General features: G+C 37.4%; 1 protein-coding gene across 1 annotated transcript in view; it reads left to right on the forward strand.

Annotated features, from left to right (window-relative positions):
- The first annotated feature begins 6097 nt into the window (after nt 1–6097).
- BBOX1 (gamma-butyrobetaine hydroxylase 1) overlaps nt 6098–13485 on the forward strand; it is an 81608-nt gene continuing 74220 nt past the window's right edge. The window contains exons 1-2 of the mRNA XM_068554793.1: nt 6098–6410; nt 7631–7745. Of these exons, the coding sequence (XP_068410894.1) occupies nt 6192–6410; nt 7631–7745 (334 nt within the window). The 5' untranslated portion in view covers nt 6098–6191. The remainder of the gene's footprint in view (nt 6411–7630; nt 7746–13485) is intronic.

Consider the following 13485-nt stretch of genomic DNA (forward strand, 5'->3'; position numbering starts at 1 on the left):
GAAGAGCTTGTGCATTCGGGTCTACGGATTGGGGGCGGGGTGGGGGGGTAGTAAACAATTGGAAATCCAGTCACATGTATCTCACAGCCATGTGGGCTGAGATGGGGATGGTCCATCAGGCATTAGGAATAGGCTTGATTTTGGAATGCAGTGGATCTGATTGCTTCTTGGCACTTCCTTTTCCCAATTATGTTTGGCTTAGTCTAGTAGTAAGATTACTTTGCAGTCCCTAAGCTGATCCAGGAAGCATACAGAGGGCACAGAGAGGATACTGTCTAAAAAGTAGACTGGGTGATGGGGGAGGGAGGGTTCTGGCTGGAAATTGGAAATGTTCACTAACTAATCCACAACCCAGCCCAAAGAAAGTGACTGTATATTATAGCTTGGCCCTTTGTTAAGCCCCCAAACTGAATGTAACATGCTTTTTTAGAATATTGGTCAATTAAGGCTATTGTGCCCTCTTTCAATTACTTTGCTTCCTGAATATAGCTCAAGAAGACATATGACAGGTATTTTGAATTGATTTTATTTGAAAACATAGAATTTTTCATAACGAATATATGTTCTGTTTCAAAGATTTAGAAACCTTCTTAAAATCTAGACCCAGTACTCTGTTTTACCTTGGTAAACAAATGAATTGATAATTTGAGTTTCAATCTGAATATAGTAATCCCACCAGACTGAAGCTAAAATTTTCCTTTTTATAATTTAGGAAGGAAGTGTTTGCATAAAATGTGATACTTAAAAAAAAAAAATGTGGCTTTAAATAAGGGATCAGTCAGAAGGGTAAACCTACTCAAGAGAATGGGCCAGTTTTACTAATGGCTTCATAGAATTCATTATTCCCATGAGAGTACATTCATGAATTATTAAGTAACTCAGCCACTTATTAAATCAAGTTAGAGAAAAAAAAGCAATAACTTCTAAAAGTTGAAAGGACTTAGGTAGCAAATGTAATGAGTAGAGTATGTATGTATTCAAACCATATTAAGGTTCACACACTACAAATGTAGTTTGGTCAATTTCTACCTTACCAAGTGGAAATTGAGTTTTATGAGTTAAAGGTTGTATATAAAGGAATAATAATATTTTAAGCCTTTATGGTGTAATGTCTGAAAACTTCTTCCTGTCCTCTCCTTTCAATGATGAAATGTCGGATGGTGAGGTCAACCAACAACCAATAATCATGAGAGTTAGCTGCTATTTTAATAGTACCTTTTTGGTAAATTGAAGTTATTGCCTGGAAAATTATTCAGCCACAGATTCTCCATGAGGTAGTCCTGTGTAGCGGTCACAATTTCTATTTCCTGTGCCTTCAAATCAGTTTCTTTACCTCTTGAAGCTTAAGATCATCTGTAAAAGGGAAGTTATGGCACAGATCTCACAGTGTTTTCTGGAGGATTAAATAAGATTTATGCAATCAAAAGCATCATTAGAGCAGCTAGAACATAAAAAGCGCTAAATACATGGTTTTGTGATATACCTCACACACCTACCCATATGATTTGCATGTTTCTTGCATTTTGATCATTTTTTTGATCCTAATACCACCTAAAAGCAGAAGGTCAAACACAGAGACTCCTGTTCTATGACAGCAAGTCTGATGACTCACCAGAGGAAGAGAAAATAGATATTAACAGATCCTGACATTTGATAACATGAGTCCACTCTATCTGGTCTTCCATTATAAAAATCAGTCCAAAAATGACAGCCTTTTATTTTGGATGGTGAGTAATCTAGTAGATGAATCAGCCTTCTCAGGTGTATATTATTAATCTCCAGCAATTTTAATTTTATATATAGTAACTATGCAGTTTCTGCATCAACTTCCTGAGAATCCTAACTAAAACCTCTGATTCAAAATTAGTTGTAATTCGCATTTGAGGAATTTTTGCAGTCTGTTGTATAGGACCAGAAGTTGTTCACTTTCTATGTGTGTACTGGACTGGCAAATCCAGGTTTGGGACAACCTCTCCTACTAGCCAGCAGTATGTGCTTGGACAAATCATACCCAACATCTCTGAGCTTCCACTTTCCTTGCATAAAAAAAGAGGCCACTTAACCCAGTGATATTGAAGATTGTTTCTTTCCAGCTCTGAGAGTTCTAGTTCTAAGTTTCTTTTATTTCCAAGATCAATACATAAAATAACTTTCAGAGCTACTTTCTTGATTTTCCAAACCAGCTGACAAAATTTGAGTTTATAAAATTTTAAAGATGACAAAAGTCACACCCATGGCTTCAGTAAGATAATCTCTAAAACAATTTAGTTGTGCAAAACAGGAGTGCCAAACACACTTCCGTAACTCTGAAAGGGAAAAATATGGTGAGTGAGGAAGGAAAACAACAAAAACAACAACAATGACACAGACACATCAAGTGATGGGATGAAATTAACAGAAATCTGTCCCATCAGATAGCAATCCCCCCTGACCCCCATCCAAGGTCTATTTTCCAGGACAGGTAAAACTACTTCCTCCCACAAAAGTCAAGCTGATATTTCATAAACTAAATTATAATTGTGAATAATAAGCAGAATAGTTAAGTATAAAATAAATAAACATTTTCATTTTATAGGACCTCTTTAATTCAGCAAAAAGGTCACACTGAGATAGATATAAAGATATATATATATATATCTAGGAGCATCAAACTTTTTCTTTTTTTCTCTTTTCTTCAGAGAAACACAACAGTTTATCAAATAACTAAATGGTCATTATGCTTCAACAGGGCTCAATTTTATTTAACATCTTTATTGAAGTATAATTGCTTTACAACGTTGTGTTAGTTTTTGCTGTATAACAAAGTGAATCAGCTATATGTATACCTATATCCCCATATCCCCTCCCTCTTGCATCTCCCTCCCACCCTCCCTACCCCACCCCTCTAGGTGGTCACAAAGCTCTGAGCTGATCTCCCTAACAGGGCTCAATTTTAACAAGTCAAATTGAAAAACAGATTGCAACAAATCACACACACGTACAGGCCTATTCATTTTCATGAAGAATCTGCTTTCAAGTTCTGATGATCCTTGATGGTTTCTTCCTGTTTAAATTTTCAGCCCATTTGCCCCAATACAGCTTTAAATAAATCAAGAAAAGTGGAAGAAACTATTTTCCCATTGCTCCCTGCTTTTGTTTGGATTACCATTCACATTTGTCATGACGTTGAGAAAGGAATTGTGAAGTGTAGAAATAACCCACCAAGTTCCTTCATAGATACCCAAACAATTTAACTTCAGCAACACCCAGGTCTTTCCAGTTCTTCCACCCTCTCCCAGGTGCCTCAGGCAGCCTCCATCAACCACCCTCCTGATGTGGCCACCGCTCTATACCCTCCTCAGAACATCCATTTCAGGAGGGCTCGGGGGAAGAGTCTCAGGTTCCCCTAATACCTGGGAATGCACTTTCCCTCTCCAGTTCAAATTTGCTAGGCAGAAGAAGAAAAATAAAGAAAAAAGAGAGAGAAAGCCTAAAAAGGAAGGTTGGATTGTAGTTAGTGTCTGTTAGTGCAGATACATCTATCGGTGTGATCACTTCAACAGTTAGTGGGACTTGGCACGGTGCCAAGTTACGTACAGAACAGTATTTATTGTGGTAGGAGATGCACCCTTCAAACAATGTATCCATTAAGAATTCAATGTGTTACGACCCAGCAATCCCACTACTGGGCATATACCCTGAGAAAAGCATAATTCAAAAAGAGTCCTGTACTGCAATGTTCATTGCAGCTCTATTTACAATGGCCAGGACATGGAAGCAACCTGTGTCCATCGACAGATGAATGGATAAAGAAGATGTGGCCCATATATACAATGGAATATTACTCTGCCATAAAAAGAAACGAAATTGAGTTATTTGTAGTGAGGTGGATGGACCTAGAGTCTGTCATACAGAGTGAAGTAAGTCAGAAAGAGAAAAACAAATACCATATGCTAACACATATATATGGAATCTAAAAAAAAAAAAGGTTCTGAAGAACCTAGGGGCAGGACAGGAATAAAGAAACAGACGTAGAGAATGGACTTGAGGACACAGGGAGGGGGAAGGGGAAGCTGGGACAAAGTGAGAGAGTGGCATGGACATATATACACTACCAAATGCAAAATAGATGGCTAGTGGGAAGCAGCCGCATAGCACAGGGAGATCTGCTCGGTGCTTTGTGACCACCTAGAGGGGTGGGATAGGGAGGGTGGGAGAGAGATGCAAGAGGGAGGGGGTATGGGGTTATATGTATATGTATAGCTGATTCACTTTGTTATAAAGCAGAAACTAACACACCATTGTAAAGCAATTATACACCAATAAAAATGTTAAAAAAAAATTCAATGTGTGAAATTTATAAAAGTCCTTTCTACCAAGACATTTTCAAGCTCATTAATAAACACTTTATTGACAATGAGTTAAGCTTAGCATATACACTGATACACATGAAAGTTTAATGATAAAAATAAGAAGGATTTTTTTCCTTAATTGTCTTACTCCTTGGGAGAACTTAAGATGGTATCATCTGTATTCTGATATTCCCCAACCTCTTTCTCCTGCTGTTTACTTGGGTAATTGCCATAGATTTTTCACTGGGCAGTGATGGTTCCAGTTAATTTGGGATAATATAACCAGACACTTAAATAGCATATAACACATAAGAACAAAAAAAGTAAACATAGTAAATTTTTCTCTAGCTCAGAGGTTGGCAAATATTTTCTGTAAAAGGGCAAATATTATATTTTTTGGCTCTTCAGGCTGTATACATTTCCTGTCACATGTTCTTGTTTTATTTTTTCAAACCTTATAAGAATGTAAAAGCTATTCTTACCTCATGGGCTGTACAAAAACTTCTGGCCCACAGGCAGTAGTTTGCCTGTCCTTGATCAAGTTATGTAAGTCATGCTTTTACTTCAGTAGATACAATCTTACTTAAATACAGAATAGAGTTCTATTTTTCCTCCTCATATGTAAAGCTAGAGTTATCATTCAAATATATATTAAATATCTTCTATGTGTGCACTAGAGGATACAAAGATCACCATGAAGTTTCAGACCTCAAAAAAAAAGTGAGATAATTATGAAAGTAAACAAAAAATAAGGAAGACTGGGCACAAATGGCATTGCTATTTGTCTGAAAGGCTCCAAAACGCCTCCTTAAAGATGTCTATATGAGTAAGTCTTAAAGGATGTGATCAATGCTGCTGAATGCATATTAATTCTATCTTATTTTCCTTCCTCACTAATAAAACATTGATTTCTGCAGAGCAAGCATGTGACTAGTAAACAGCTATGTCTCCCAGCTTCCCTTGTAGCTAAGGTTAGATTGTGATATAATTCTGGTCAGTGAAATATACTTGGAAGTAGCTAGATGGGGAAATGTTTAAAAATGAGGTACACTTAGCTGCCACATGATGTTTTCCCTTTTCTCTTCTTCCTCTCTGGAATGTAGATGTGGTATCGGTGATGCAGCAGTCATTTTGCAAACATGAGGCAAGAAGTAGAAGGAGAAAATCTACCAGTAGCCTGGGCTTCCCATGGTTCTGTGAAATCACATTACCATTACTGGACAGTCATGTTGGGACTTCTTTTCACACAAGAAAAATAAACTCCTTGCTTATTTAAGCCTCTATTTGTCAGATCATCTGGATACAGATAGGTTGGCTCATGAAAAGAAAAGTTTGTGAAAGGTCATCCCAAGCAATGGGGGCAGAATGAGCCAAGGAACTGAGATTTGAAAGTATGGAGGTTGAACAATAGAAAATATTTAGTTTGGCTGGAGCCAGTGTACTTGGGCATCAGTTAAAATAGCACAGGTATGATTATTACACTTTCAATTTGTGGAGTATTTTTCTCCCTTAAAAAATTTCCAGAGCTTTTATGCAAACATAAAAGTGCCTGTGTCATTGGTTCTGAACTTATTATCTAAAATTACTGTGAGAAAAACAAGGAATTCTTTTCATCTGGATCCTGACTCAGCACGTTTATCTTGTTTACTTTTAGTCACTGTGTTTCTGTTTACAGCTCATGAAATTCATCAGAACAAAGGTCCTAGCATTGATAAGTGAAACTGCAAACTCAAGCAAATAGCAGAAGCCAGAGTCCATTTGAACTGAAGTCAAGTTCAGAGCCGATCTTCCTGAGAGTCCTTTTAACACTGATTTGTCATAGCAGGTAACTGGCAAGATTTACCCTCAAGGACCAGAAACATGCACTGTGCCATCCAAAAGGCAGAAGCGCTGGATGGGGCTCATTTGATGCGAATCCTCTGGCAGGATGGTGCAGAGTCTGTCTACCCCGCTGTTTGGCTGAGGGACAACTGTCAGTGTCCCGACTGCTACCTGGATTCTGCAAAAGCACGGAAACTTCTCATCGAAGCTCTTGATGTGAACATCGGTATCAAAGGCTTGACGTTTGACAGGAAAAAGGTAACTATCTCTAAATTATCTCTCCCTTCTCTCTCACCTTAAATAAAGGAACTAGTCTCCAATAATTTACATAATGAATTATATTTTATTTGATCATATTTTATATGTAAAACCGTGATTGCATAGTCCTTGGTGCAAAGTCCACATGCTTACTGAATGGAAGCTTCTGCTATTATTATTACTATTTTTATTACTACTGCTATTATTTTTAATAAAATGTACAGTGTGGCTCATTATTCCTTCAGTGAGTGGCAGCCTTGAAGGCACAATCAAACTATGTCTCTAATAAAGGGAATGCCCCTGGGCTTCAGTTTACTCATCTAGAAACGAGGGATACTAACAAAATTTGTTCCTAGAGATGATGTGAAGATTCAATGAGCTAATACGGGTAAAAATCTTAGCATGTGGCTGGCATATGGTGAGCACTCAAAAACTTGTATTGATGAGTATTTTTAGTCAAATTCGTGAGTAAATATGTAAGGCTTTGTATGGGATTCCTGAGAGCGTAGCTGTCAAAACCACAAACTAGATGTGGCCTCACCCTGTGTTTCTCTCTTCCAAATTTGCCAAGATAGTTATCAGAAGCGCAAGTGTGACCATCAAGGTCCTCTCCCACTCCTGTCTCCATCTCGAATTAAAGACTTTACCCCCAGGGTTCGCTGCTTGCTAGCTGTGGGACCTTAGGTGTGTTATTTCCTCTTACTTTGCTCACCTGAAAAAGGTGAATATTAGTTATTGCTTCTCCCCCAAGTTGTATGAGGACTAAGTGGGTTATATTTATAGTGCTCATTGTAGAGTATACACTCAAAATGGTTTTATTCTTACTATTACTATCTGCCTCCTCATCAACATTACTATTTCTGACACTCTTGGCAGGAATATTAATTGATCTCTAACTTCAAGTCATCACAGAAAGTTTAGGGACCACAGGTTTTCAGAATATAGAACAAGAACTCAGATCTAGCCAGGTTTTATTTCTTTGTGATATTTAAAGGGCCTCAGATCTCAGCTGTATCCCCTTGGCTTTCAGTTTCCTTGTTTTCCAAAAGCTTATTCTATGCCTGTGAGTATATAAGTTAAAAAACAGAAAGAAAAAAGAGCAAGGGCTAATTCGATTCCCTGATAACCTTAAATAACATTCAGAAACAGCAAGAGTGGAGAATCAAAGTACGTAGAAGCATAATATACGTTTACATGATACTTGCTTTCTGTATTATAAGGTTCATATCACGTGGCCAAACGACCACTACAGTGAATATGAAGCTGGTTGGCTGAAGAAAAGATGCTTTTCACAGCAGGCCAGAGAAAAACTCCAGAGAGAATTGTTTTTGCCAGGTAACCTTGCTATGATCTTCAATGTCCTTTAAAACTTGTCCGGTAAGAAATTTGCTCAGAAGCAAATTAAAACCCTTGTGCTTTGGTTAAAATATTATTGTAATTTACGTGGAACGTTTAATGATTTACCAACACAGATCATGTAGGTAGAGATGGAAAGAAACATAGAGCAGTTCTAGACATTCTAAAGAGACAGAAAGAAAAGAAATGCAGCAAATATATATCCTTGTCATCTAACACAAAAACTGGCACACCGTAGACACTCCATAAGTGTTCCCTGCAAAGGAGCAGGATGAACCAGAGGCAGACTTGCCCTTAATAATTTTATCTAAGGCCAGAACCACACAAAATCAACAAGGCAGAAATTCCTAACCTGGCATCACATAAAACTATGTGATCCATGAACCTCATGAAATGATATACACAACATTGACAACATTGAGTGTGCATGTGAGCATGTGTGTGTGTGTGTATATGTGTGTCAGGCTTGTGCACGGCAAATTGCTTGGGGAGAGTTTATATGAATCCCAAGGGAATCTGTGAACACAGAAACATTCAGAAAATCTCCAGTAGACAGATTCGGTCGAAAAAGACTTTATTCTTTGTTGGTTTTTTTAAATTTCCTTTCAGTCTTTTTTCTTTTTTTATTGAAGTATGGTTGATTTACAATGTTGTGTTAATTTCTGCTGTACAGCAAAGTGATTCAGTTATACATATATATATACATTCTTTTTTATATTCTTTTCCATTATGGTTTATCACAGGATATTGAATATAGTTCCCTGTGCTATACGGAAGGGCCTTGTTGCTTATCCATCCTATATATAATAGTTTGCATCTGCTAACCCCAAACTCCCACTCCATCCTTCTTCCACTTCCCCCTTGGCAACTATGAGTCTGTTCTCTATGAAGAAGACTGAATTTTTGATCTGAGAGACAAAGTAAATACTTAATATAGATAAAAAGTTATTTTTTAAATACGACTTTTTGGAGATACACAGTAATACAGCTCAAACAGAGGTGCTGGGGAGAAGTGGGAAGTATTAATACTTTGCCCTCTGTGTATTTTGAAGATTTGTGTCATAAGATGATGTGGGTCAAAGGTCCACAAATTCATGTTTTCAAATTCTGAAAATTTGTATTTTCATATTTATTTACTAGATTCATATGTATTTACTAGAACCTTGACTTCTACAAACACACTAACAAGCCAACTTTCCCTGAACATTCTTTTCCGCTGTTTACCAGATATATCGGACCACTGTCCCTTTGGGCAACTGACCAGCCTTGTTGGATTTTACACACACCTCTTCTGGGATTTCTGGGTCATACACCAAGACAGAGATTTTATCTTACTCCTTTCAAATCTGAAATTCTCAAACATGTGTGGTAACCGCATGGTTTTCAATGTTAGACTTACAACAGTTTACTGGGTGTGTGGAGATGTTACTAAATAGCCAACTTGAGCCCCACAGCTTCACCTTGTCCCATGGTTATCAATAGGGTATGACGTGGTCCCCTTCCTGTTCAAGCATAGTCCAGTCTTATCAAGAGCTAGCTTCCTCCATTCTCTTAATCTCAACATTCTGACAACTGACAATGTTTTGCTCTAGTGCTTTCTGTCTAAACCACCAGGAATCCATTTTCCTCTTTATCTAGTCCAGCTAGCTGGTGGAATCCAGATGGATATCCAGGGAAAGATGTTTTTCCTGCCTTCCCCCAGTGAGTGCTTTGCTAGATTCTTCAAAGAGTCTTCAATTACTAAACTGAGTGGCAACTGTCTGGGTCAAATAGCAATATCACAAGTATATTATTATTTTTTATTTATTTTAGATTTCTTCTGGTACTCAAAATATTTTTCCTTAACTCTGCCCTCATTTTGTAATCCCGTTGGATTTTACTCTAATTTCCTTCGAGTTCTTCTTTTGATTATTTCAGGGAATAAAAGCCAACTTTTTATTATTACAGCTTATGCTTTTAAGCATTGTAAAAGTATACGGCCACCTCCTCCATTAATATTTCTTGATGAGTTCAGTTTTATAGCTTACATTTCTCAGTACTATCAGGCAGTAGCAGGATGGAAATGATACTACATTCAGTTAAACAGTGGAAAAAACTAGTCACACTGACAGGCTGCAATCATGAATAATATAAGGAGGACTGGCTGCTATTTAGACAACGGAAACTATTTTAATGGTTTAAAACAAGATCAGATTTTGAAAATATATTCTCAAGCTGTGCAGTTGGTAGGTGAAAGAAGAAATTAATGGACCATTTTTGAAATATTGCTTCTATGGCTTTTTGCCTGTAGAATTTGACACCTTATTTCCCTGCCATTGCATATTTTCAAACATTCATACTCAGAACAAGTAAACAAACTCAGTTACATTTCTCAAAGAATTTTGTTTTTAGTCCTCAGTGGCAATGTTTCCTCTGCTGCTCTTTCCTTAGAGTGAGGAAAGACTTTTAAAATCTGGCCTCAAGATGCAGATCACTTTTACTTGATCTTCACTTGGCACTAGATGTTGAACTCAAAAATGAAAAAAACATCAGCCAGAAAAAAACTTTTGTCATGGGACAGCCACAGCTGGAAAGAAGGCATTGGTAATGATTATTCCGTCATAAATTTCTATTCAACTGCACGTATATCGCGCACCTATCTTGTGTGAGAAGCTGTAAGGAAATACCGAGTTTTAAAAAGACATGGATTCTGCCCTAGAGGATTTATCCAGTCTAGGAGGGGACACTAGCCATGGAAACAAATAAGTATAGTACATCATTTTAAGTACATGGAAGTGTGCATAGAAGGTTAACTAGAATGTAGAAGGACTCTGAAGAGACAAGGAAATGGGACTCAAATAAGAGCTAATACTTGAGCTGGGTTTTGAAGGATCTGTCAGACAAAGATAGAAGGAAAGGAAATTCTCAACAGAGAAAAGGGCATGTAGAAAATCAGAGAAGCATAAAACAGCAGGGTAGGTGTAGGAAACTGCAATTAGTTTAAAATATGGGTGAAGTTAAAATTGCTAGGCAACAAGGAAGGAAGTGGCTTAAGTACCCTACTAAGAAGTTTAGCCCTAAACCCTTAGGCAAGGGAGTTTGCTCAGCACAGAGGTCAAGTATGTTTCCTTCCATTAGTTTCTCAGGCTGATTCTCTTCCTAAAATTCCAGAGAAATGAGTTTAAGGTTTTTATAAGTTTAAGAAGATTGCTTTACTTATTTTCTTTAGGATGCATTTTATATTTTCAGAGTTGTATCTTTCTGATTTTTACCAAATGCATATAATTTCGTAAATGCCTACAAGGTTGTGAATGTCTTCTTAGCTTCCTTTTTCTCTTGATGCATTCTCTCCCCCTCCAGTGTACCCCTTTGGTTCTTGGTTTGTACTTATCTTACTAAAGACGGTGAAGTGATCAGTGCTGTGTTGTAGAAAGGTCTTGGTCATGGTCATCTGTGCTGGATGGATTGGCGTGGGGAGTGCCTGGGAGCAGGGTAACCATAGCATGGCCTAGAAATCGTCCTGTAAGAGCCATTAAGAACTTAAACTAGGGAAGTAGCAGAGAGGATGGGGGTAGAATTTGTACTCAAGAGAAACATATATTGACCTGGAGGACAGGAGGTTGCCGGCCCTCTAATCTCTACCAATTTAAAAACAGACTGTTGAAGCCTCACATGTGAATGTTTCCAGATAGGTGGATGAAATGGAAGACTTTAATAAAACATTGGAAATATGAAGATTTTTTAATGTAATTGTTTTTTAGCCTCCATGTGAAATTGACATAATTATACACTCATTTTTTGTGACTAACTTCATGATGCAAAATTCCCAAAATAAAATTGATAAGACTAAAATGGGAAAAAAAATCAATCCATAGCATGATCTTATATATATGAACCTAAATATCTGTTCTTCTTATTAACACTCAGAGGCAGAATGAATGCTTGTTTTCCTATCTGTCTCCTTGAATTGGTACTGAAATGTTTGTATATTATTCTCTGACATCAATAGTATTTGTCATTGCAAATTAAGATTTAAAATGTGGTAATTTGAAGAAAATCTTTTGTTCTATGGAAGTGGTCTGCTCAGTTTTCTCAGCAGTGCAGGGAGTGAGTACATTGCACGGTCAGAGAAGGATATTTCCCCTCGTTTCAATATGCCCCACTTTAGCAGAGCAAGTCTTCACCTGTGTACTTTATCAGACTACAACCCTTCAGTGCATAGCTATGACTCCCTCTTTTGTTTCGAAAGGAATATGCCACAAGAGGAGTGAAAACTCTCAAGGAGATATAAGGTCCCTCTAAGATCTCTGTGCCTTGCACATGGTGAAAAACAAAAAACAAAAAACAGAGCTCCCCCTTTCTTACAGATGGCATGTGTTTCGTTGAAGATGAAGCTTTCTATTATAGTGCAAAGAACAGAATTGGTTTGGTACCCAGGCTATTTTTACAGAAATTTTCCAAAAGAGAAAAAATCACTATCTTTTAAAAAAATTAACAAGTAATGTACACAATAAACATGCCTAACTCCCATGTAATATTGCACCTATGTCCCTAAGCTTTGCCCCATTCTTCTGCCTTTCTTAAACCCCTAGAGGTGGGAATCTGCAGTGCATGTCAGGGATGGGTGAGGGCATTTGTTTCACATATTACTTGGTAATTATAAAAAGGACTGGGAGTTTGTTTGTTTCAAGCTGCCTTAGAATGTTCCAACTGTATCAGAACTGCCAGGTCAGAATGGCTTCAGAAGAGCTCTGTTAAATCAGCTGCATTAGAGCAATCAATTCACCATGTCACATACCAAAATACATTCCCTTCCCAAGAAAGACCTTATAAAAATTCCTTCCCTGAAGTCATCCAGGCTCACACTATCTGATGCACAGGTGGGAGAATGGTTCAATGTCTTCGTAAGTTTAAGAAGCAAGTCTGTATTCTACTTTGCCTGCCATATGTGAAATGAACCTATTGACTTTCAGAGAAATGTCTTTGGGATTTTGATGAAACGAATACAGGTATCTTAAATGCTTGTGAGTTTACAAATGCATATTTTGCTTCACTTTTTCTCTGTGCCATAGTGATGTCTTCCAATGTGTCTTATTCTTTTCTGAATTACATATCATTTATCCCACTCAGTTTCTGCATTGTACTTGGTAAACATGGGCGTAATATGTAAAGGGTCTTATATCCCTCCATGGACTGTGAGTCAGTGAGTACAAGATGGGAGATTCACAGCCTGGGAAGTACCCTGAAGTGCTGTGTACCCAGCAGAGGCCCCGAATCTGCAGGTTGTTCCCACAGCCATCTGCCTAGTTTTTGATTCCACTTGTAAACTCTAGGTCAAATCCTTTTTCTTTTGCCTTTTCTCATCTCCATCCATACCTCCAATTAGAAAATACATAACCACATACTCAGAGATAAGTATTGGGTTGGCCAAAAAGTTTGTTCGGGTTTTTCGTAAGATGTTATAGAAAACCCGAACAAACGTTTTGTCCAACCCAATATTAAAGATGTCTATTTTACAACTAGATACATTACAGAAATACTGGGGGAAAAAGGCCTGTGTACTACATCTATTACTTTTTATAATTTAAGAAACATTAATTATATTCTTTTTAAAAAATCATTTTTTATTACTTAACAACTTCATAAAACAAAGTATCATGTCATCATCCAATGTTAGTGCGAAATAGTATTTTGAAAAGCTGGTGTCTTCAAAAGCTGATATCTTTAAAAGACTTGAAAA

The sequence above is a fragment of the Eschrichtius robustus genome, chromosome 11 (genome assembly GCF_028021215.1).
Source record: "Eschrichtius robustus isolate mEscRob2 chromosome 11, mEscRob2.pri, whole genome shotgun sequence".
In the NCBI taxonomy this organism is placed as follows: Eukaryota; Metazoa; Chordata; class Mammalia; order Artiodactyla; family Eschrichtiidae; genus Eschrichtius; species Eschrichtius robustus.